This window comes from Aotus nancymaae, unplaced genomic scaffold (genome assembly GCF_030222135.1).
Source record: "Aotus nancymaae isolate 86718 unplaced genomic scaffold, 86718_ANA_hifiasm-v0.15.2.pri h1tg000009l, whole genome shotgun sequence".
NCBI lineage: Eukaryota > Metazoa > Chordata > Mammalia > Primates > Aotidae > Aotus > Aotus nancymaae.
The window spans coordinates 16,922,450-16,945,626 of record NW_026988420.1 but is presented as its reverse complement, the minus strand read 5'-3'; the positions used below and the strand labels follow the sequence as shown (position 1 = coordinate 16,945,626).

At 43.9% G+C, this 23,177-nt stretch overlaps 1 protein-coding gene across 2 annotated transcripts in view; it reads left to right on the top strand.

Annotated features, from left to right (window-relative positions):
- The first annotated feature begins 9,064 nt into the window (after positions 1-9,064).
- The window catches only part of CNMD (chondromodulin), a 34,979-nt gene continuing 20,866 nt past the window's right edge, over positions 9,065-23,177 (top strand). Inside the window, exons 1-4 of one of the 2 annotated variants that reach the window (XM_012466197.3) lie at positions 9,065-9,255; positions 9,721-9,861; positions 15,161-15,301; positions 22,916-23,029. In XM_012466197.3, the coding sequence (XP_012321620.1) occupies positions 9,103-9,255; positions 9,721-9,861; positions 15,161-15,301; positions 22,916-23,029 (549 nt within the window). In that variant the 5' untranslated portion in view covers positions 9,065-9,102. The remainder of the gene's footprint in view (positions 9,256-9,720; positions 9,862-15,160; positions 15,302-22,915; positions 23,030-23,177) is intronic. The other variant, XM_012466198.3, reaches the window with a different exon arrangement.

Here is a 23,177-nt window from a genome sequence, read left to right as displayed (position 1 = left end):
GAATGCTTGGTGCCCAGGAATATCTTGATTCCTCTGCCCCTCTCTCTCAATTAACAAAAGCGCTGATGATCTCGGGGCTGTTTCTGGCCAGCTGGGATAAATCAGCCCTCTGGCAGCTGCCCAAATGATGTATTTTAAGGGCACAGGCCATGTGGCTCACGATTGCAAAGCAATTGGGGTCACTGTGTTTGCATATGGATGAACTCGCTGTGCAGGGATCCTACCCACTTACTGTGCCCGCTGTGGGTTGACACTCAATAGCTATTCAACAATGATAAAGAGGAGGCAGACCTAATGACCCTTCAGAATGCTCCCCATCTTCATTTCTCTCCCTTCCTATTTTTATTACTTTCAGCACAGAGAATTCAGTCCATTTTCCTATTTTCACAGTCCTTATTCTCCTTAGAAGTTTGCCACAACTGACAGAAGAAGGTATCTGGGTGACTACGGTTGGAAAAAACATACTGATGGGTTGAAAATTATCAGCCTGGCCCATTCTCCTTGGTGATTCCAAGGCAAGTCACAAAAGTTAGAGTTGCTTTGAATAAACTATTAATTGGATGTGCTGTTCTCTGGGGAAACCCAGGGTAAGTCCCAGTGAATGGGCATAGGTGGTAATTGCTCTGTTGTGAACAGTATCTAGAAGTTCCTGAATAGTCTGTCTTCATTCCCCTGAGCAATCATCTGTGGCACCAAGGAGGTAACTGACCTAGTCCCTATTCAACCATTCAATAAACATCTACCAACAATCTACTGCATGCAACACACCATATTAAACATGGGAAGGTTCCTAAAATGTAGAAGACAGCCCCCAGAAAGCCAGGAGCTTGCTGTCTTACAAAAGGGATCAGGAATTTACAAAATAAATACAACATGAGTCATACAGTTTACACAACAACAGTTCCATGATCATTGTGATGTGTGATCACAGGTCCTGGATTTTCTGGGCTCATCTAACACTTCATTTTCTCTGCCATTATCCCAGAAATCATTGAAATATTCCAAAAATTCCAATAGTCAAAAATACAAACTACATTTCTCAGACTACCTCTACTATTTGAAAACAAGACAAAAGTCCTCTGTCAAAGCAGAAGTTCTGATGAAGGCTACTTGCCACACGACTGTTCTTACCATAGGTGACTGGCCTTTCATCACTCTGCGGTGGTGACTAACAAGGAGCATGAGCCTCTTCAGCAAAGTCTTCTATGCAATGACTTGGCACATGTTTTCGATGGTCTTTGCCCTGCTTCTCTTTTCTTTTCTTTTCTTTTTTTTTTTTGAGACAGAGTTTTACTCTTGCGACCCAGGCTGGAGTGCTCAGCCTCCTGAGTAGCTCAGATTACAGGTACCTGCCACCATGCCCAGCTAATTTTTGTATTTTTAGTAGAGAAGGGGTTTCACTATGTTGGGCAGGCTGGTCTCGAACTCCTGACCTCAGGTGATCCACCCACCTCAGCCTACCAAAGTGCTAGTATTATAGGCATGAGCCACTGTGCCCAGTCCACTTTTCTTTTCACATATAATTTACTATCCATCTGCCCAATGAACAACAGTAAATAAGACACAGATCTGAACTCCCAGAAGCTTACATGATGGTCTGTTGGGGACAACAGGCAATTAAATAGGCCAAGAGGAAGGCAGGAAAGTGACTAGAGCTTCAGATGTGCTTCAAAGGCATCCAGACTTGACTCTGATGGAACTAGGAGCCACAGAAGGATTTTGAGCAGAGGTATGAGCAGATGTGAGTTGCACTTCAGAAAAGGTGATGTCGCTACCAGGTGAAGAGATGAAAAGGAGCTAGACTGAAGACAGTGAGGAGGTTCTTGCGTTATCCCAGAGATGACTGCCTCATAAAACTCCACTGAAAGGGGTCTGAGTTCTTGAGAGCTCAGAGTGAGATGGAGCCCCTACACCAAGACACAGTCGCCGTGAGGGGTGCAGGGGCAGAGCATAGCTCTGATTATTTCTACATAGCTTTATGTTGCTATGCTCTGTGCAGATCCTGCACGCTCTGGCATTTGAATGAGAAGGAGGAAGCTGAGAGACACATGGTAAAGATAACTTGAAAATTAACCTATCTGCGTGGACTAATATACTTTCTAAAGGCTCAAAATTTGCTAAACTTAAGGCAAGAAACCCTGCTTTGATGATTCCAAAAGGCAGATAATGAATGAATGCCTGGTATTTAGCTTTGGAATGTGATTTATTCTGGAGTGTATCTGTCATCAGTGCAATTTTTTTTTTTTTATTTTGCCAATGTAAAAATGTTCCCTGCAGTAACTCCAAATAGGCTAGACAATAGGAAGTAGAAAAGGAAAAGAGCCCGTGAGCCAGTTCGTGGGCACAGGGATGTAAGGTCTGTAATAATGCAAAAAAGCTAATTGCCAGTCCAAGAGCAGCGGCTCATGCCTGTAATCCCAGCACTTTGGGAGGCTAAGACAGATCATGAGGTCAGGAGTTCAATACCAACCTGACCAACATGTGAAACCCTGTCACTACTAAAAATATAAAAATTAGCCAGGCATGGTGATGAGTGCCTGTAATCCAAGCTATTCAGGATGCTGAGGCAGGACAATCACTTGAACCCAGGAGGTGGAGGTTGCAGTGAGCCGAGATCGAGGGATGCACTCGAGCCTGGCAACAGAGTGAGAATCTGTCTAAAAAAAAAAACGTTAATTGTCTATGATAGCCAGGCAGCAATGCCCTCTCACCTCCCAGTCACCTAGATTGTAAACATTAGTGTCATCATCAGAAAATTCTAGAGATGCTTCAGCTGCTTGACTGGAGTAATTATGTGTTAGTGATCCTGCGGAATTCCCTCAAAGGCTCTCCTTTGTCTTTAACCACTGTCCCTAAGCTGCTCCTCTTCTAATCTAAACACCAGAGTGTTTAGAAAGCAGTAGTGATGGAAAGCTGTATGTAAAGGTAACCACAATAATAGTGCCATTAATCGGAGCTCTTCACTGCTCCCCAACCCTTCTGGAAGAGGGAGGTTCTGCATGGATTCCTGGGAGACAAGGGGCTGTTTCTGGCTCTCCACTGTCCATTCCAGGACTTTGTTCCACCACCCTCTCTGCAAAATCTCTATTTCTGACATTCATACATCCATTCATACCACCTTCTCTCTCTCACAGGGAGTTCCACATAGAATATTCTCCCACGCTCCCTGGGCATGGTGGTTCACGCCTGTAGTCCCAGCACTTTGGGAGGCCAAGGCAGGCAGATCACAAGGTCAGGAGATGGAGACCATCCTGGCCAACAGGTGAAACCCTGTCTCTACTAAAAATACAAAAATTAGCTGGGCGTGATGGTACGTGCCTGTAATCCCAGCTACTTGGGAAGCTGAGGCAGGAGAATTGCTTGAACCAGGGACTTGGAGTTTGCAGTGAGCCGAGATCGCATCACTGCACTCCAGCCTGGTGACAGAGAGAAAACTCTGGCTCAAAAAAAAAAAGGAACATTCTTCCACTCTCTGTCACAATTTCTGCGACTCCCTCACAGGTTTTTTGGTTTTTTTCCCTGTCAGGTCCCTATCATGCCCACAGCAACTGCTATGCTGTAAATGTTTGCATCCCCCCTGCCAAATTCATATGCTGAAAACTAATCCCCAATGTGGTGGGACTGGGAGGAGGGACCCTTGGGAGATGATGGGTCATAAGGGCTCCTGGAATTAGTGTCTATAAAGAGGACTGAGGGAGCTTGTTTGCTCCTTCCACCGTGTGAGATGCAGTGAAATGTTCTGTCCTGAACCAGAGGCTGAGCCCTCATTAGACACAAAATCGGCTGGTGCTTGGTCTTACACTTCCAAACCTCCAGAACTGTGACTGATAAATTTCTATTGCTTAGATGTTACCCCATTGAAGGTATTTGATGATAGCAGCCTGAATGGACTAAAACAGCAACGCCAAAATGCACACTAATTTTCACACCCTTCCTTCAATATCCTCGACTCCTAGATGCCTCATTATCTCCAATCCTTTGTTAGTATGTCCACATCTCAGACCACATTTTTATGCAAAGTTGGCTCACCTCTGAAATCTCAAAGTCTGAGTTCTCCTTCTCTGATTACAACCTTCACAGTTTCTCCCTCTCCTGTCCCATCCGGACACCATCATCACACCAGTCCTTCCCTATTTCTGGTTCATGAACCCTTCCTCACTTCATGGACCTTCCATCCCAGCCCATATTCTAGAATTGCCTAGCCCCTGACTTTCTCCCCTCCTCAAGATGGTCTTTAATATCCAACACCTGACTGGGCACAGTGGCTCATGCCTGTAATCTAGTACTTTGGAGGCCGAGGCAGGAGAATCACTTGAGGCCAGGAGTTCGAGACCAGCCTAGCCAACATGGAGAAACCCCATCTCTACTAAAAATACAAAAATTAGCCGGGCGTGGTGGCATGCACCTGTAGTCCCAGCTACTCGGGAGGCTGAGGCAGGAGAATCGTTCAAACCCAGGAGGCGGAGATTGCAGCAGTGAGCAGAGATCGTGCCACTGCACTCCAGCCTGACAGAGCAAGAATTCATCTCAAAAAAAAAAAAATCCAGTACCCCCAATATCTTCCAGATTCCTCTAACCTGCTCTGTTCAGTCAGGGCAGATGGGGAGTCTTGGCTCCTTCATATTCTCCAGCCCCAAATGGTCACTGCTCTGATAAATTCTTTATTGTATTCTTCATACAACTGTTATCAACTTCTCCCGCGCTCCACAAGCCCGGCTGTCTACTCTCAGCAGATGGTCTTCTCAGCTTATTTACTGACGCTATCAAGAACTACATCCGCACTTGAATTTTCACAGCTCTTCAACTTAACATGTCCCAAACTCATCCAGTGCTTTCTACATCTACCCAGTTGTTTGTGCTTGATACATTGTAATAACCTACCTTGGGCTAGCATAACTGACTCCATTTTAGCTGTGAACTCCAACCTGGCTTCCCCCTCCTTACCACAGCCCCTCTGGGTGCATGACTGGGTCATGCTGCACTTAGAAGCATTGAAGCAACTGTTCTTAACACTTGTAACCATTGTAACTGCGTCCTGCTTGTCATATCTCCCCACTGTTATTGTAAGAAAAAAATTTTCCTTTGATCATTTTGTAGAAGGAGCCTGATTGCCCTCTTCTTGGTAATTGTATGGAAACCACCTGTGCCCACAGCCCCTTCTTCTAACTTGCTTTTCTGGTCCTGTAAAATTCTGCTTCAACTGGGTACTCCCCTCCCCTACCTAAATCAAGATACAAAAGATAATCAGGCCCCTTCCTCCTGCCAAGAGAATTTTGAGCATTAGCCGTCTCTTGGTCCCCAGCAAAACAATAAAGGACTCTTAATTTGAACTCTTAATTTAATTTGGAGGGTGGCACGTTCCTTCTAACTCGCTCGGTTACAACAACATGAGGTCATCCTGACTTCCTCTCTCACTCACCTCACACTCAACCAATCTCCAGAGCTTGTTGATTCTACCTCCACATGGATCTGAAATCCTAGTGGATGCCTTAGGATTCATATTTCTTCCCATCTGCATCATTTACAATTATTCTAGTTCAGATCAACATCATCTCTTGCCTGGACCACTGCAACAGCCTCCTAAAAGGTCTACCCCTGGGCCATGTTCAGTGTTCATGCCTGTAATCCCAGCACTTTGAAAGTCCAAAGGAGGAGGATCAGTTGAGGCTAGCAGTTCAAGACCAGCCTAAGCAACATAGCAAGGCACTACTTCTACAAAATAAATATATGTGTATATTAACTAATCAGGTATGGTGCATGCCTGTAGTTGTAGCTACTCAGGAAGCTGAGGCAGGAAGATCACTTGAGCTCAGGAGTTCAAGGTTACAGTGAGCCTTGATCCCACCACTACACTCCAGTCTAAGCAACAGAGCCAGACCCAGTCTTGCTCCCTTACTGCTTTTTCTGCTGCCTTTTCTTTATCTATAACATCATCATGTGAACACACCACCTTAAAATTGTTGAAAATATGCCACTTTAGAAGAATGTGCTCAGAGGATGTGACTGGTCTCCATACCCACTACTCACCCCTCACACCCTGGTCAGCTGATTTCTGTATATTATGTGTTAAAAATGTGTGAATGAGGCCAGGTCTTGCATATCCCCCGACTCCCCACCTCTTCAATGTCTGTGTGTCTCCGAAGTATCCGAGGGGAGGGGCCCCCTCCTCGATCCACTAACTCCCCTCATCTAACTTCCTTACATTCATCCTTCTTCCCCTCACTTTGAAAGTTCTTGAAAGAATTGTCTCCATTTGTAGCATTCACTTCCTCCCCACTTACTCCCTGTTATTTAGTGTTCTAGTCAATTAATTATTGAATAGCTAATATGCCTTCACAATATAGAACTCAAAACATTCCAGAAGGTTCACAGTTTAGCATCTTCTTTCTACCGGTCTCCCCAAGCTTCACATTTTCCTCAGAGGCAACCCCCACTACCAGCATCTTGTTTATCTTTCCAAAAAGCATATACTTACTTTATTCTTATTTGTATTAAAATGGAAGTATTTCTACACATTTTCCACCCTTTGCTTTTTTCACTTAAAATATCTTAGAGATTATTCTGTTTACATCGCTATATCCAAAGCTGCCTCATTCTTTTAAAGGGCTGCCAAACCCCCACAGTGAGGATGGATCATAAATTCTCTACTCTGGACATTGAGGATATTACTAGTGCTTTGTTCTAACAAACATGCCACAGTGAGCATCCTGCACATATAGGATTTTTCCACCCTTGTGAGTGCATCTGTAGGATAGATCCATAGAAATGAAACTGCAATTTGCATTTTGGAATTAAATTGCTCTCCATAGAAGCTATACCAATTCACCCACCACAACAGTCCATAGATTTATTGTTCCTCATACTTTTCAACAGATTGTTTTAATAAGTGTTTTTTATATTTTTCCAGTCTCATAGGTGAACCAGTCTACTTTTAATTTGCATTTCCTTTTATGAATGCTGTTGTGGCCAGGTATGGTGGCTCATGCCTGTAATCCCAACATTTTAGGAGGCCGAGGTGGGTGGATCACTTGAGGTCAGGAGTTCGAGACCAGCCTGGCCAAGACAGTGAAACCCCATCTCTCTTAAAAAGAGAAAAATAAGTTGGGCGTGATGGCTGGTGCCTTTAATCCCAGCTACTTGGGAAGCTAAGGCAGGAGAATCACTTGAACCCAGGAGGTGGAGGTTGCAGTGAGCCAAGATCGCGCCACTGCACCACAGCCTGGGTGACAGAGCAAGACTCTGTCTCAAAAAATGAACAACAACAAAAAAGCAAAACAATGCTGTTGTGCATTCTTCTTACATTTAAGAGTCATTTGTATTTCTTGTTTCACCAACTCTCTGTTTCCATCCATTGCCCATTTTTCTACTACATTTTCAGTCTTTTGGCTTTTCCCAGGAAAACTCTATATAAGAAAACTATTTACTTGTCTGTGCTGTAAGTTGCAAATATTTTTAATCACTCTGTAACCCTTTGCAATGCGTCTTCTGTGCCCAGTGAAGCAAACTGAACTACTGTCTCCCTGGTCTCCCATTGCCTCCTGGTTGTGCCCTCCCAAGGCCTTTCTCTGTGCTCATTTTTTTTGGCAGCATTTGACACTGCTGACCCACCCTTCCTGAAAGTGCCTTTTAAAATGACATGCACTAGTTTATATCGCATCATCTCCCACCTCTCTGATGGTTACTTCTCTTATTCCTTCACTGAAATTTCTGTGAAGAATGCCCTTGTGAAAAGAGGTCTTCAAACTCTGCCCCAGAGATGAGCTCTGGCTGGAGATATTGCTGGAGTTTTTCCCAAGCACCATAAGTCTAACACGACGTGCAGACAGCTATTGCCATAGCTGAGTCCAAGGCAGGCTCAGACATTTCCTTGGCTCTTTTACTTTTCATCCGCACATCAAGCTCAACATGTCTAAAACTGTTCCTTCCAACTTTTTCACTTCCCTAGGGCTCCTACCACTCTTCCAATCCTCCTAGGTCTGAAAACTCAGTTTCCCCAGCCCAGGAGTCACCAAGTCCCATCAATTCTCCCGTGAAGTTCATCTCCTCCACTTCTCCCCTCCTTCCCAGCCCCAGGTCATCATGCTTGTCACCGCACTCTTCATCATGTGTCTTGGATGATTCTTCAACACTTTCTCCTTCTGCAGTCCTGCACATGCAATCTCCTGCTGCCCTTTGGGGAAACCTCAATCCCTCCCATGTGCCAGTGCCCCTCATTTACACCTCAGCAGAGGGCTCTGCACAACGCTAGAACCCAGCGTGAATTAAGGAAGCCTGGATCCAAATGCAGTACCATGTATTCTGGAACTGGAAGATGGCATTTCCAAAAGCGAAAATGTGTGTGCGTATGTGTGTTGTGTGTGTGTTATTTCTGTGGACACAGTACTGTGTGTGTGTGCACACGCGCTTTGCCATTGTTGCTTTTGTTTGCACTTGTTTAATTTATTCAACCAACCAGCATGCACTTTTATTCTGGTATCCCCGACTCCTTCCCTCCAGCCTCCCTCTACTTAGCCCTCACTTTTGCTGCGGTGGTACCAATCCCCTAGAAGAACTGGTGGCAAGGAGCCATCTCCAAGACCCTGCTCCGTGCTCCAGTCCCAGGGGCCATCCAGCAATGCCAGGCCAGTGTGAAGGTGGCCTAACCCTGACACTCTTAGGCCAATGTCCCCTGTCCCCCTGCACCACTCCGCTCTCTTCTCCTTCACTTTCCATGAGCCATCTTCCCCACCCCCACCCCAACACACACATACAAAGATCCTACAGGAAATGGCCTCCAGCCAGGTGTCACAGCAGAGTCCGCTGACATTCGAAGACATCCTGAGTGCATGGCTAATTGCTCTGGCACCTAAGAATTTCTTTGGGTCCCAGCACTCAGCATCCCGCTCTGAGGGATGCAACCACCCCCACATTCAGATTCACCGGGATGCTGTTTGGGGGGCCAGTAGCCAGGATAGAGTGAGGAGAAGAGGGCATCCGCGAATGCAGGACGAGCTGCCCGGGGCGGGAGAGAGAAGGGAGGAGAGAGGTGAGGTGCTGGAAGGGGTGGGGACCGCTGGGCTGGCCCAGGCGGGACCGTGCACCGTGTGTGCGCGCGGCGTTGAAATGCCCTGCACGTCGGGGCAGCGGGACAGAGCCCAGGACGCGCGGGAAGTCTCCGAGTGCCTCGCTCCTCCCGCGGCAACCATGACAGAGAACTCCGACAAAGTTCCCATTGCCCTGGTGGGGCCTGATGACGTGGAGTTCTGCAGCCCCCCTGTGAGTGCCGCCCGGGATTCCACGCGCAGGGCCCGGGATGCGTGAGTGGTTCCACAGCTCGGGCTCAGGGATGTGTGCCCCCGAATGTGTGTGTGGCGGGGGGATAAATTTGGGTCCCAAATGTGTGGGTGGGATGTCGCCCCACGTGTGAGTGTGCAGCTGGCAGGGCATCCACAGGCGGGTGCGGAGGGGCGTCCCGTGGCCGGTGGAGGTTGCAGGTCCTGGGCGACGGCCCTGCGCTGCGGGGTTTGCCCACCGCTCTTCCACGCCCGACTACAAAGGACTCTCGGGAGGGAGCGCGGCTCAAGGGCACCCGTGGGAGCCCGGGAGAGCTGTTTCCCGCCCGACTCCCTACTCCCTGGGGGCCACCGCGTGGGTCCCGGGTGCGCGTGGGTCCCGGGTGCGCGTGGGACCCGGGTGCGCGGGGCACAGACGTGACGGTCCCTCTCCCGCCCCGGCCCGCAGGCCTACGCCACGGTGACGGTGAAGCCCTCCAGCCCCGCGCGGCTGCTCAAGGTGGGAGCCGTGGTCCTCATTTCGGGGGCGGTGCTGCTGCTCTTCGGGGCCATCGGGGCCTTCTACTTCTGGAAGGGAAGCGACAGTCACGTAAGTCCAGACGGTGGCGCGCGGGGACCCCCTTGTCGCCCACGGTGCCCCTAGGGGGAGCCCGAGCGCGGGCAGGCGAGGGGCGCGCGGCTGCCGTAGGGACCCTCATGCCCAGCGTGAGCGTCCCTCTCCCATTCCCACTCTGCCACGCGGCTTTCCACCTCCGGTCAACGTTGTAGAAAAACAAGTGAAGGTTTCACGGGAGAAGATTGAAGCATGGAGTAGGGGAGAATGCAGTGGACGGTCGGAGAAAAGCCGTTCTCGGCTCATCTCCCGCTAAGCAGTGGCGCGACCGTGGGGAAGGCACGTCACCTCTCGGCCTCAGTGTACTCGGCCTTAAGGGAAAAAATGGAACTGGATGATCTCTAAGGCCTCTCCCTGTTGAGAAAGGCTGTGGATGTAAAATCCGGAACAAAGATAGTGGAAGAATATTCAGACGCATAATTGGGAAGGAATTTTTGCCTTTCAGAAGGTTTTTTTGTGACCTAGCCATGAACATTCCCTTCTCTCTCTAGGGGGGAAAAAAGTCTAACTTCCTTAAAGGTAGAAAATGTCTTTAACAATTAATTCTGGCTTAGCCATCACATGTGATTTAATAGTAGATGTTTCACTAACTGCTGTCCTACTTTCTTTGTATGCAACTATTTATTTTAAAGCTCCATGGGCTCTGGAGGAGTATAAAGACTGCTTCTAAGTTGACTGGGCAGAGTTCCAGTGTGTTCTCTAAATACTCTGAATGTGTTCACCTATGTGAAAGGGGGCATTTTATCTTGATGACCACTGCCAGGTCTGGTATAAGCTTATTTCGACTAATGGAAAAGAATTCCATCTCCAGGGCACACACAAAGGGCTCTTTCAGAATCACTATCCTCAGAGGATCGGTGACTGCTGTTTTTTTCTCTCTCTCCTCCCCTGAAATGCAAAGCATGAGCGAATTCCAGTACTTACAGAAAATGGTGCTGAAAGCAATTCAACCATTTTACACATCACATCTTCTGCAGTCACTGCATAATTTGTATTTTTAACTCAAATGTCTAATGTAGATAAGCGTGCCTTTTAGCACCGAGTCTGTTTTAGAGACTATATCGAATTTACAAGCATCGATTTGTAAGATCAGAATTGCACTGTATTTTGTGTGTATTTGAAAAGTGCCTTAATGTATTTGTATTTTAAATATAAAAGCTGGGCCAGATGCTCATGTTTGAAACAGCAAATGTGAATAAGAGAATGATTTCAATATCTACATCTCCACTAATAGTGGGGTTTGGATTGTCATCTCTTTGGGAAACTCTGTGGTTTTAGAATGTAAATGCTATCTTTTGGATAACAAGGCCTCAATGGTATAGGTCAATGGGGAATAACAATAGCTTTGCTTTTTTTTTTGTAAAGATTCTGGTCATGATATATTTTCAAATGAATGCCATTTGGCACTTAATTATTCAAGGTAAACATCGCTAACTGACAGGCTTCTAAAAAGAGAGATTAAACAATCACACTGAATAAGCACAGCTCCCTTTTTCATACCTTTACTGCAAGATGGTTGGTTGTCTGGTTCAGGAGAGCAGTATTAAATTCTAAGAATTCAGAGGAATAGTGAATCACATTTTATTGCCAATAATCAAAGTTATTGCTATATCCTACACAGTGAGGAGAATGAAGAAAATCATGATAGTTTTTTTTTGTCCCTGATCCGTATTATCTAAGTATGAAAAACAAATCACAAAATACTAAATAGAGTAAATTTGGCACCATCTACGCATAGCACATGCACAGGTCTGCTTTCCCTGAATACAAATCTAAATAGCTCAGACAAAATGTAATCAAAAAAGGTAAGTCTTTGTCAAACAGAAAGACTTGTCAAACCAAATGGATTATCCACTCTTTGGGGATTATCTGTGCCTCCGCTCCTCTATATTGGTTTATAGAGGAGAAACAGCTGTAATTCAACTCCTATCCCTTTCATGTGGGTAAATCCCCTTAGGATAGGTTTACTCAAATTTAGCTGGAGGACTGTGAAGCACCGGCGTACTAATAATCAGGGACAACTGAACTGGGCTCCAATACTGAGGCCATTTTTCATCCACATTATTGTAAATGGAACGAGGCATTGAAATATGGGAAGTTTCCACCAATATGAGATAACTGACAACCGCACCCTGTGGGATGAAGGAAGGAGATCATTGCTCGGGGCCTTTCCTCTCAGACTAATTTTTCTAGACATTTTCCCAAACACTATGTAATTAATGTTATAGAACATAGGCCTTATTAAAAACTCATTAGCAAATATCCTTGGCTGTAAAAGGCACCATATTGAGTGGAATTTTGGCAAATAATAAATTTCATCTTATTTGGATAAAAATATGCTTGGGTGCCCACAGTTCCATGGACTCAGAGCAGATAAGGTCATTGCTGCTCCAACAGCCCAGCCTCATCACCAGCTCAGAGTCTAGTATGTTAGAAACTGGACTGCCTCCTTCCCCTACTTCTTTCCTCTGCTGTCCCCATGCAGATGGCGTGGTGCACATAAAAGGTGGGCTGCAACTGCACTACCGAGATGCCCTCCCTCCAGCTTGTCCAATCCACGCCCCACGGGCTGCATGCGGCCCAGGACGGCTTCGAATGCAACCCAACACAAATTCGTAAACTTTCTTAAAACATTATGACTTTTTTTTTTTTTTTTTTGAGATTCTTTTTTAAAAATCTCATCAGCTGGCCGGGCACAGTGGCTCATGCCTGTAATCCCAGCACTTTGGGAGGCCAGGGCAGGTGGATCTCCTAAGGTCGGGAGTTCAACACTAGCTTGACCAACATGGTGAAACCCCATCTCTACTAAAACTACAAAATTTGCCGGGTGTGGTGGCACATGCTTGTAGTCCCAGCTACTCAGGAGGCTGAGGCAGGAGAATTGCTTGAACTCGGGAGGCGGAGGTTGCGGTGAGCCGAGATCATGCCATTGCACTCCAGCCTGGGGACAAGAGCGAAACTCCATCTCAAAAAAAAAACAACTCATCAGGTATTATTAGTGTTAATGTATTTTATATAAGGCCCAAGACAGTTCTTCTTCCATTGTGGCCCAGGGAAGCCAAAAGATTGGACATCCCTGCACTTAGTTAGGGAGGCTTTGTTGGGGTAAAGACAGCCGGGGTAGTGGCGGAGGAATGTGAAATTCAGACCACAAGTCACTCTTCTGTGTTACAGCCTTGTCTCCTTAAGAACTGCTGAGAATTTGAGAAATGGTTATGTTCTTGAATGTTGCATTGCTTTATTAGTAAAAGCTTATGTGTGATGTTCTTTTAAAAAAAAAAAAACAGAGCCTCTTGTCACATGAGTGGAAGACACTCACATGGGCGTTGTCTGCCAGGCTCCTTCTGACAGTCATCACTCACCCATATGAACAGTGGATGCTCAGAGAGCACCGGACAGAACCGAGCCTGCTCTCCAAACCTCACCTGCAAGAGTCCCATCTCAGCCAAAGAAAACAGGTTTCCCAAACCTGGCTGATCATAAGGGCCACCTGAGGGGCAAGGGGAAGAGACGGGTGGGCTGTGATCTATCTTCACTAAATCAGAACCCCTAGGAGTGGTTCTTGTGATCAGAGGAGCCCAGGAGACAGTAAGTTACAGACATCTGAGTTCCTCAGAAAGAGACAGGGAAGGAGGGGCAATGAGGGGTGGTTGAGCTGAAATGGGACACTGGTATTTTCTGTCTGCTGAATGAACGCTGTTCCTAAAAGGGTGCTAGATAGCAAAGCCATTTCTGTATCTCTGCTGATAATAAAATAGTGCACTGTAGGTCCTGTAATAATGAGTTTTCTGCAAGAAATGATGCAACAATTACAGACCCTTCTTCCAGTGTTTGTCCATGTAGCAGTCACTCTTAGTATTGAGGGGGAAAAATCAGACTTGAATTGAATCTGAGCTGTTTGAAGTTTTGACTGGCTGACCTGACATTAAGTAGCAACAGTTTTTCATTAGTTCTCATTTCTCCCCTTTAAAGATTTATATATATGTGTATATGTACATTATAATTCTTATATAAGATATGTAATATATGTAAGATATACATATACATCTAAATCCAAGAAAGAAAGAGACCCACTTCCTAGCCCTGCCACAGAGAAAGGTCTAACAGGACAGCAGCACACTGAACAGGAGCAGCATCTGAATTATTTAGAAACCAGTGCAGCAATCAGGTGTCTGAGCCCTTTATATCAGCTAATTAGTGGCAAAGTTTAAAAAAAAATGTTTTAAGTATTGACATTTGTCTTTCTAACAAAATGCTACTCAGAAATGCAACACATAAGACAGAAAAAGCAGAGCCACTCTGGTTAGACTGTGAATAGACAGGAGAGAACAGAGTGCCACGATGTCATCTTCACCTCTGAGCCATGCCTGTGAAACCCCAACAGTTCTAAGGACATAGATGAAAGCCACCTATGAGGTCCAACTTCATTCTATACTCGTGGCAACTCACAAGATCCAGAGATGAGTGGTGTGGCCACCTGTTTTCCTGATTCCTGGATTGGTGCTTTTCTGCAGTGCCAGGTCCCTGCCCCTCTTCCACATACCCCACACGTCTCATAACAAGATTCCCTGCGGCACCATGCACCTGCCCCATAGAGTCATTCAGGGAGTAGCTACCATTTTGAGCTGAAAGAGATGTGCACATTGGCCTTGCTCTCCACACATGCTGCTCGATACCAAGTGTACCCTGGTCCTGTCTGCAGTCCTTTCCATATACCTAATACCATATATCATACACCTAAGGCACTCCATGCATAATCTTGACCAAAAGATGAAAACAAGTTTGAAATGAAGGTGCCACTGCAGACGTGTTCAGCTGGGAACCCAGTTAACCTTCTGCCTCGTCAATTTTCATTTATCCATCAATGGTTCTCAGCCCAGATGCGTAATAGAATTCAGCTTTAGAAAAAGAAAGGCCTATGCCCAAGTGCCCTCCCCACAGCTTCTGACTTGGTTTGTCCAGGGTGAAACCCAGGCATGGTACCCAGAGAGTCTACCCAGATGTTTCTAAAGTACAGTTAGCATTGCAAATTACTGAGATATTGGATAAGTGTCAGAGACTACCAAAGGTTTTACTCTTAAGGTATTTTTAAAGAAATCATTGCATTAACTGATTGCTGTATGAATGAAGTCTTCGTATATAAATGTATTCTTAGTAAGGACTATCCCATGTATCCCTGAAACACATGGACACTACCTCATACACTGCAGTTCTAAAGATAAGCCCTGAATTTCTCAAAAAACAAAGCATCACTAATTCTTATGCTCACTTTCAGATTTACAATGTCCATTACACCATGAGTATCAATGGGAAATTACAAGATGGGTCAATGGAAATAGACGCTGGAAACAACTTGGAGACCTTTAAAATGGGAAGTGGAGCTGAAGAAGCAATTGAAGTTAATGATTTCCAGAATGTAAGTATATTTCATGCATTTAGAGAGTTTAACCAGGCAAGCCTGGGGGACTTTTCTAATTCAAGGAGAAGCAGCATTTCTCACATACATCCAAATGGTAACTGTCCTTTACAGTTGTAGACCACTAATCCACATGTGTCATGTAGCACATTCTCACTGAGAAAGGACCAAACTTTGTCCTTCATATTTGCAAAAGGAAAAAAACAACACTTCAGTTGTAAAATACCAAAAACACAACCAAAAACAAAAAGAACCACCTTTATTGAATTCATGTACATAAGGATTTAACTGTTTTGAAAAAAAAAAAAATTACTTCTAGGAAATTAAAGGTATGTCCCTAGAAATCAAAATAAAACTTGATTTTTAAAAATGGAAGAAAAAAATCCCCACAATACCACAGCACTGAAAAGAGCAGGTTCTTCTTGGAATTATATAAAGTCTTGGCAGAAAAACTTGAAGGAGCTATTTCTTTTCAAGCAGATTTCTGTAACGTGATGAATAAAATGCTCAAAACTATCCTAGCATATTGTAAGATTTGAAATTTAAATTTCTGAAGAAGAGGGAAATTTTAATGACCTAATAATCTCATCAACAGGTGGAATCTATTTATATACTTTCTCAATTCTGATTTCTTATTTAATCCAGAAAATTACCATGAGCAAATTCTCCTATTACAGTATATGTTTTCTGACCATAGCATTTTAGAGATAAAACATTCACATCTCCTTTGAAGAGACTGTTTGTTTTGATTTTTTTTAACAAAAATTTAATTTACAGGCAATTTGAGACGTTAAGCTGTGCAGTAATGTGTCAGTGTACTCTGCAAACCAAAGTGTCACTCCAGGCCTAATTTCCTGCTGGCCAACATAAATATTTTATGTTCTTTCATGGTTTAGGATGAGGAATAAGCATCACTATTTGTGTTCTCCTGTTAAATCTGCAGATGTAGTAGGTGAAACTTCATAATGAAAAAAGCCTCTTGAAAAGAATGTCTCTTCTGATAGTTTATTGGTCCACAAACACCTCATCGACCCATATTCCTCTGATTGATGAGAAAAGCTGAAGATGCTTTTCATTTGAGTGAAAGCACTCCTCTTGTTGGCACCAAAATATACCTCATAAGTCCATTTGAATACCCAACAGATGCCAACATTAGAGCTACTGTGATGTTAGATATTATCTGATCATGACAAGGACTGGTATGTTCAGAATGGTCTCTGCCCTGGGGGCAGCCCCTGCAGCTCTGTATGTGCCCAGCTGCACTTTGTTTAGTCATAGCTTTGCAAATGATTTTGGTCAATGCACAAGTATAATTCCTCTGCACCTATTAAAGGCTTTTACTGCAAGACCCAGGACAGGGTAAAATCATTTTTTCTTTGTACTACTCAATACAAACTAATAAAATGTGACTCCCCAACACACATCATTCAATCCAGAAATTGAATACCTGTGGTGTGCCACAATGTTAAGATATGCAAAGGGAGCTACAAAGATGAAGAAGAAAAGATTCGTCTTTCTTGAGATGTTCATGTATCAAAAATATTCTTTTAATATATTTTAATCCCAAACCTATATTTCTGTTTTATAATCCTTTGGTTCTTTTCTAATAATGGTATCGACTGTGTTTTGTTCTCATAGACCAACAGGGCCACAGATATTTTATAAACTGATCAATTCTCTTTGATAGCTTCCACATTTCTCTAAGTCAGAACTGGTGAGTAGAACATTTTTTTGATGGATAGAACCTGTTATGGGTTTAAACAAGCCTGAACTTTTGAAAACACATGAATCAGCCACTATGGTACCTACGCTATTACTTTCTCCTGTATTTTGAATCATCAAATTCAAGAAGCATATATTGAGACCTACTGTGTGCAAGGGATGGTGCTAAGCAGGGAAAATGCAAAAATGATTGACGCTTCCCTCAAGGACCCTCCAGTTCAGTCCAGGAGGCAGACACACACACAGAAACAGCTTCAGGTTAGCCTGGAAAACGTGTGGCAATGAGCTATGAACAGAGAGGAAGCATCCTTGCTAAACAAGGGGTTGGAGCAGGTCTCACAGAGGTGGTGACAACCAAATCAGGTCCTGAAAAGTGATTAGGATTTCAACTGTCAGAGAGGTAGGGGAAGGTTCTCTAGGCCCAGGAAAAATAGTGAACACGAATGTGCAGGCTTGCTCCAGGGTTCTGATTCTAAGTAGTCCAGTTCAGCCTAACGTGGAGAAGCAAAGAAGATGGGGATGCAGATGAGGCTAGATTATAAAAGGTTTTGAATTGTAAATGAACAGTCTCCCTGGTTCACTTAGGACCCCACCAAGATTTTAGTAAAGCGAAGTGGAAAACAACCCCCCAGGGAGGGCAGCGCTGAAAAAAAGTGCTCCAGGCTCTCCACCCTGAGAGATATAAAAGTGAAGTTCATTCGTTTTGTATGAGTTACATTCTAGTTATACCCTCACAAGCACCAGTGCTGTTGCTTTAAGCCAACCCCCTTGGACTGCATGCCCCATTTATATAACAAAAAGCCTTAGAAGTTAAAAGAATAAACTGATGGGCATAGGGGTGTTCACTGTATAATTCTTTTAAGTTTATAAATATTTGAAATTTTTTATTTAAACAGCTAGAGAACGTACAGATAGCATAACCTATCAGTTCGGCCTCCAACTATAAGATAAGGGAAAAATAAAATGAAACTAATGTATAGTAAATATATGGACTTCCTATGTAAATATTCAGCCAGATGCCCTAGAAGACATATAAAGTCAAACACGTATAGCAGTAGTTGAATGACTGTCAATGCCACAGCCCAAAAAAGACGGACACAAGTGTGTGTTGGCAATTTAAATACTACGTAATTTTCTCAGTGAAGAAAAGTACTGTTTTCTCTCCATTTCACAGTAATTGCATTCCTAGGAAACTTGTTGTACATTAAGACTGTGCCAAAAATTACTTGGTGTTTACATATAAAACAATGTTGGGTTCTAGGCATTGATATTTACAAACAGGTTTTTTTCCTCCAACCCAGGACAGTCAGTTCTTCAGGACGGCCCCAGGCTCTACCAGACCTGACGTCCATGGGCCCTGTGCAGTAAAGGCCAGGAGTGCCCCCAGTCTTTGTGACAACAAAAAAAGTCCAAGGATTTCTAAACTGCCCTCTTGGGGACAGGAACTCCTACCATCCTTGGGAACCTCTGGTTTAAGCCATAGAAATAGATGAGATACCTTAGAAAGAAAAAAAATGTACAGCTAAGGTAAGATTGCCTCACTCTTTTGATAAAAGAATGTTAGATTCTTGGACTCTTCACTCCTCCCCCTTGCTAGCAAATTTCTTCATTATCACCAGCTTCTAAAGCCTTGTTTGTTCACAGAAACAGGAGGTTTGCTTGGCTTTCTTGTGCTTCTTTTAGTTCCCTCTGTTTAATCTCTTAATATATCTGGATGCTTGATGTGGAGTTTTAGCTAGATATGGTGGTTAACACGTGTGAATTCTCTCCCACACTTCCCACCCCATGGGTGTTTCAGTTCTCACTGCAGTGTGTCGACTGTCAGAACCAACTTAATGCTAGGTTCCCATTCAGTGCTGTGAATCCTTCAGTAGAATCAGCTCTCTCCTTTGGGGATATGGTGATGATTGTATAGCGTTCCCTCCACACATCTCACATTCAGGGGATGTGTTTGAAGTTAAGAGAATATGTCACATAAGGAGGCATCATCTCCCTCACTATGAGTCCTAAATTTACATGCCAGATAAGAGCAGCAGCCCTGCAGGAGCCAGCGTAAGAGAAAGCAGTTACTTTCCACGCGTGTTCCTCAGGCTGCCAGTGGAGCGTCACTGGAGGGCTTGTTAGAAACGCAGATTTTAGGCCCCACCCCAGACCTACTGAATGGGAAACTGGGGGTGGGGCACAACACTGTTTCATTTAACCAGTCTTCCCGGTGACTTTTTCTTTTAAAAATTACATAATACTTTGTATCTTTATAGGATATATGTGATATTTTGTTACAAGAATAGAATGTGTAAGGATAAAGTTAGGGTATTTGGTTACCATTTCTATGTGTGGGGAACATTTCAAGTCCTCTCTTCTAGCTACTTTGAAACATGTAATACATTGTTGCTAACTATAGTCACCCACTCTGCTTTTGAACATTAGAACTTATTTATTCTAACTGCATGTTTGTACCAACCATTAACCAACCTGTCTTCATTCCCCCAGCTCCACCCACATACCCTTCTCATCCTCTGGTATCTATCATTACTTTCTACTTCCATGAGATCAACGTTTTTAGCTTCCACATGGGAGAACATATGGCATTTGTCTTTCTGTGCCTGGCTTATTTCATTTAACATAATGACCTCCAGTTCCATCCATATTATGCAAATTACATGACTTCATTCTTTCCTATGGTCAAATAGTATTCCATTGTGGATATATACCAGTGATCCTTCTGCCTTCCAAGTAGCTGGGACTACAGGCACACAACACCACACCTGGTTAATTTTTTAATTTTTTTTTTTTTGTAGAAATGGGGTCTCACCGTGTTGTCCAGGCTGGTCTCGAACTTCTGGGCTCAAGCTATCCTCCTGCCTCAGCCTCTCAAAGTGTTGGGATTACAGGCATGAGACACTGTGCTCGGCCCTTTTTTATTCTTTTTCTTTATTTTTGTCTGACTGGCTTATTTCAAAAGACTTGTCTTCAAGTTCTGACATGCTCGATATAGTCTACTGTTGAATTTTTTTTTTTTTTTTTTTTTTTTTTTTTTTTTTGAGACAGAATCTAGTTCTGTCGCCCAGGCTGGAGTGTTGTGGCACCGTCTCAGCTCACTGCAACCTCTGCCTCCCGGGTTCAAGCAATTCTTTTGCCTCAGCCTCCTGAGTAACTGGGATTACAGGTGTGTGCCACCATGCCCAGCTAATTTTTTTGTGTTTTTGGTAGAGACGGGGTTTCACCATGTTGGGCAGGCTGGTCTCGAACTCCTGCCCTCAGGTGATCCACCGACCTCAGCCTCCCAAAGTGCTGGGATTACAGGCATGAGCCACCATGCCTGGCCTCCACTGTTGAATCTTTTAAGTGTATATTGTGTTTCATTCAATGAATTCTTCAGTTCCATAATTTCTATTTGATTCATTTTTATAATATATATCTCCTACTTAAATTTCTCATTCTATACTAAAATATGAATCAGAAATTTTATTTTCTGATTTCTTTGTCATGTTTTTCTGTATTCTCTTGTATCTCATGGAGCTTTTTTAATATCAATATTTAAAATGTTTTCTGGGATTTCATAAATTTGTTTTTGATTGCAATCTGTTGCTAGAGAATTATTGTATTCCTCTGGAAGTGTCATATTTTCTTGCTTTTTCATGCTTCCTGTATCCTTGTGTTGAAATCTGTGCATCTGTTCTAACAGTTGCTTATTCCAGTTTTTTAAATTTGTTTTTGTAGGGGCGGACTTTTGGTGTTAGTTAGGTAGGGCACTTCAGCTTTGATTCTGGGTGCAGGCGTCAGTCTAGTCTCTGTATGATTTTTTTTTTTCTAAGTTGTAAACAGCATCAGTGGTGTCTGTGATTCTCCTTGGTGGCTTAAGGTGTGGTTGTTAATTAGACTGTTCTGAAGTTTTGCTGGATATCCAGGGGATTTCTGATACATGGGAAGGTTTGTGAGCCACTGATACAAAAGAAACTTGGGTCCAAAGGTTATTGTGATCATTTAAAAGCTTTGTTACCTTCAACACCTTTCTCCTTTATATGGTAGTCTTCAACTCTGGCATCAACCTTTTAAATTATAAACCCTTGGGGAGCTTTTAATAATACCAATACCAAGGCTCCAAAGCACACCAGTCAAATTGGAATCTCTGGGAAGAGGCCCAGCCATCTGTGTTCTTAAACCCTCTCCAGGGAATGCAGATGCAGTGAGAGCCAAGCCTCTGCAATAAGCCTCGGAGTTCCTCTTCTGTAAAGTGGGGATAATGCCCCTGTCTCTCTCTGAGTGAGCAGTAGTGCTGGGAGAAATCGGTGAAATGAGTTATATATGTATACATGATTAATTAAGCCACAAGGCAAATAATAAAGAGGTTGAGGAAGAATAAGCCTTTTCTTCTGTGTTCTGCAGTCCGTTACTCACCAGCTTCTGCAGGGCTCCTGGCTCCGTGACTACATAAGGTAGAACTATCCATGAATCCCCTGCAGCACGACTTACATTTAATTTTCTTCTTCATTGTAAAGGGCTGAATCCTGACCCAGGATCCCTAGGTTTTAAGTGTTTTCTTCCCCCATTCCTTATCACTGGCCCTGGTACCATTTCTATATCATCCCAACACTTGTCTCAACTCAACAGAGGACCAATAAGGTTCAGATTTGTGCTAGTATCTACATTATTATACCATAAAAATTGTAGACCTTTAATATTATTTTAGGTTCACTAGTCCTAAAACTAAAAACAGCAGTGGGAGAGTAAGCATTCTTGGGACAGAACATCCTGTTACCCCTCATGTCCTCTGTGGGTGGAATCTGGGCTGTGCTGTCAGCCAAGACTGGAGCTTTGTGGCTGATGTTTCCCTTGAGGCAGGTACTAGGCAGATCCAGAGAAGATACTGTTTATACCTCTCAGGAGACAAAAAAAGACAAAACATCCAAGTCCTTGGGTAAGGTATAGAAGCAAAGTTCAGGACCTGGTGCTGTAGAAAGTTTTACTGCTTACTCTGCACTCAGTAACAGAATTCTAAATTCAAAGAATTAATTAATTTGACCAACATCTTTTGAGAACCTTTGTGGGGTCACCAAAAAAGAAAAAAAAGAAAAGATTTAAATACTGATCTCGAGAAGCTTATACCTGGGTTGGCCGTGTATAGATGAGTAAGCATCCCAGCTGAGGAATGAAGACGGGAGGACTCATGGGAAAGCAGAGGAAAGACAGTTGCTTAGGCTGAGATGTCCAGAGAAGCCTGCACAGAGAAGGTGGCAGGTTATCTGAGCTTCTGAATATAGATGGAATAACTAACATATTCTGTCCCAGCTTAAATATCATCCCCTCATTGAGTTACATCCTTTGACTATGCTGTCTAAATTACCACCCCATCATTCCTGTCTTGTTTTTCTTCATAACAGTTATTACCTGACTTTATCTCTGTTGTTTTTGTTTTTGAGACGGAGCCTTTCTCTGTCACCCAGGCTGGAGTGCAGTGCTAATCTTGGCTCTCTGCACCCTCCGCCTCCTAGATTCAATCAATTCTCCTGCCTCATCCTCCCGTGTAGCTGGGATTACAGGCACCCGTAGCTGGGATTACAGGTGCCCACCACCACACCTGGCTAATTTTTGTATTTTTAGTAGAGATGGGGTTTCACTATGTTGGCCAGGCTGGTCTCGAACTCTTGACCTCAGGTGATCTGCCCACCTCAGCCTCCCAAAGTTCTGGGATTACAAGCATGAGCCACTGCGCCCGGCTGTTTCTTATTATTGGTAAAAAATGCTAAAAGGTAAGTTCCATGCAGGCAGTTCCATCTCTTTTTTTCATCCCTATCCCCAGCACCCAGAACAGCATCTGGAACACAGTAGACTCTCAATAAACTGAGTAAATGAACAAATGGATAGATGGATGGATACACTTTTGTTTCACAGGGCATCACAGGAATTCGTTTTGCTGGAGGAGAGAAGTGCTACATCAAAGCGCAAGTGAAGGCTCGCATTCCTGAGGTGGGCGCCATGACCAAACAGAGCATCTCCTCCGAACTGGTGGGTACCAATATGCCTGAGACAGTGCAGTGTTTGGCAAATTGTTTGAAGGCACAGCTCTTTCGGTTTTTATTTTTATTTTGATTGAGATAGAGTCTCGGCCTAGAGTGCAGTGTCGCGATCCTGGCTCACTGCAACTGATTCTTCT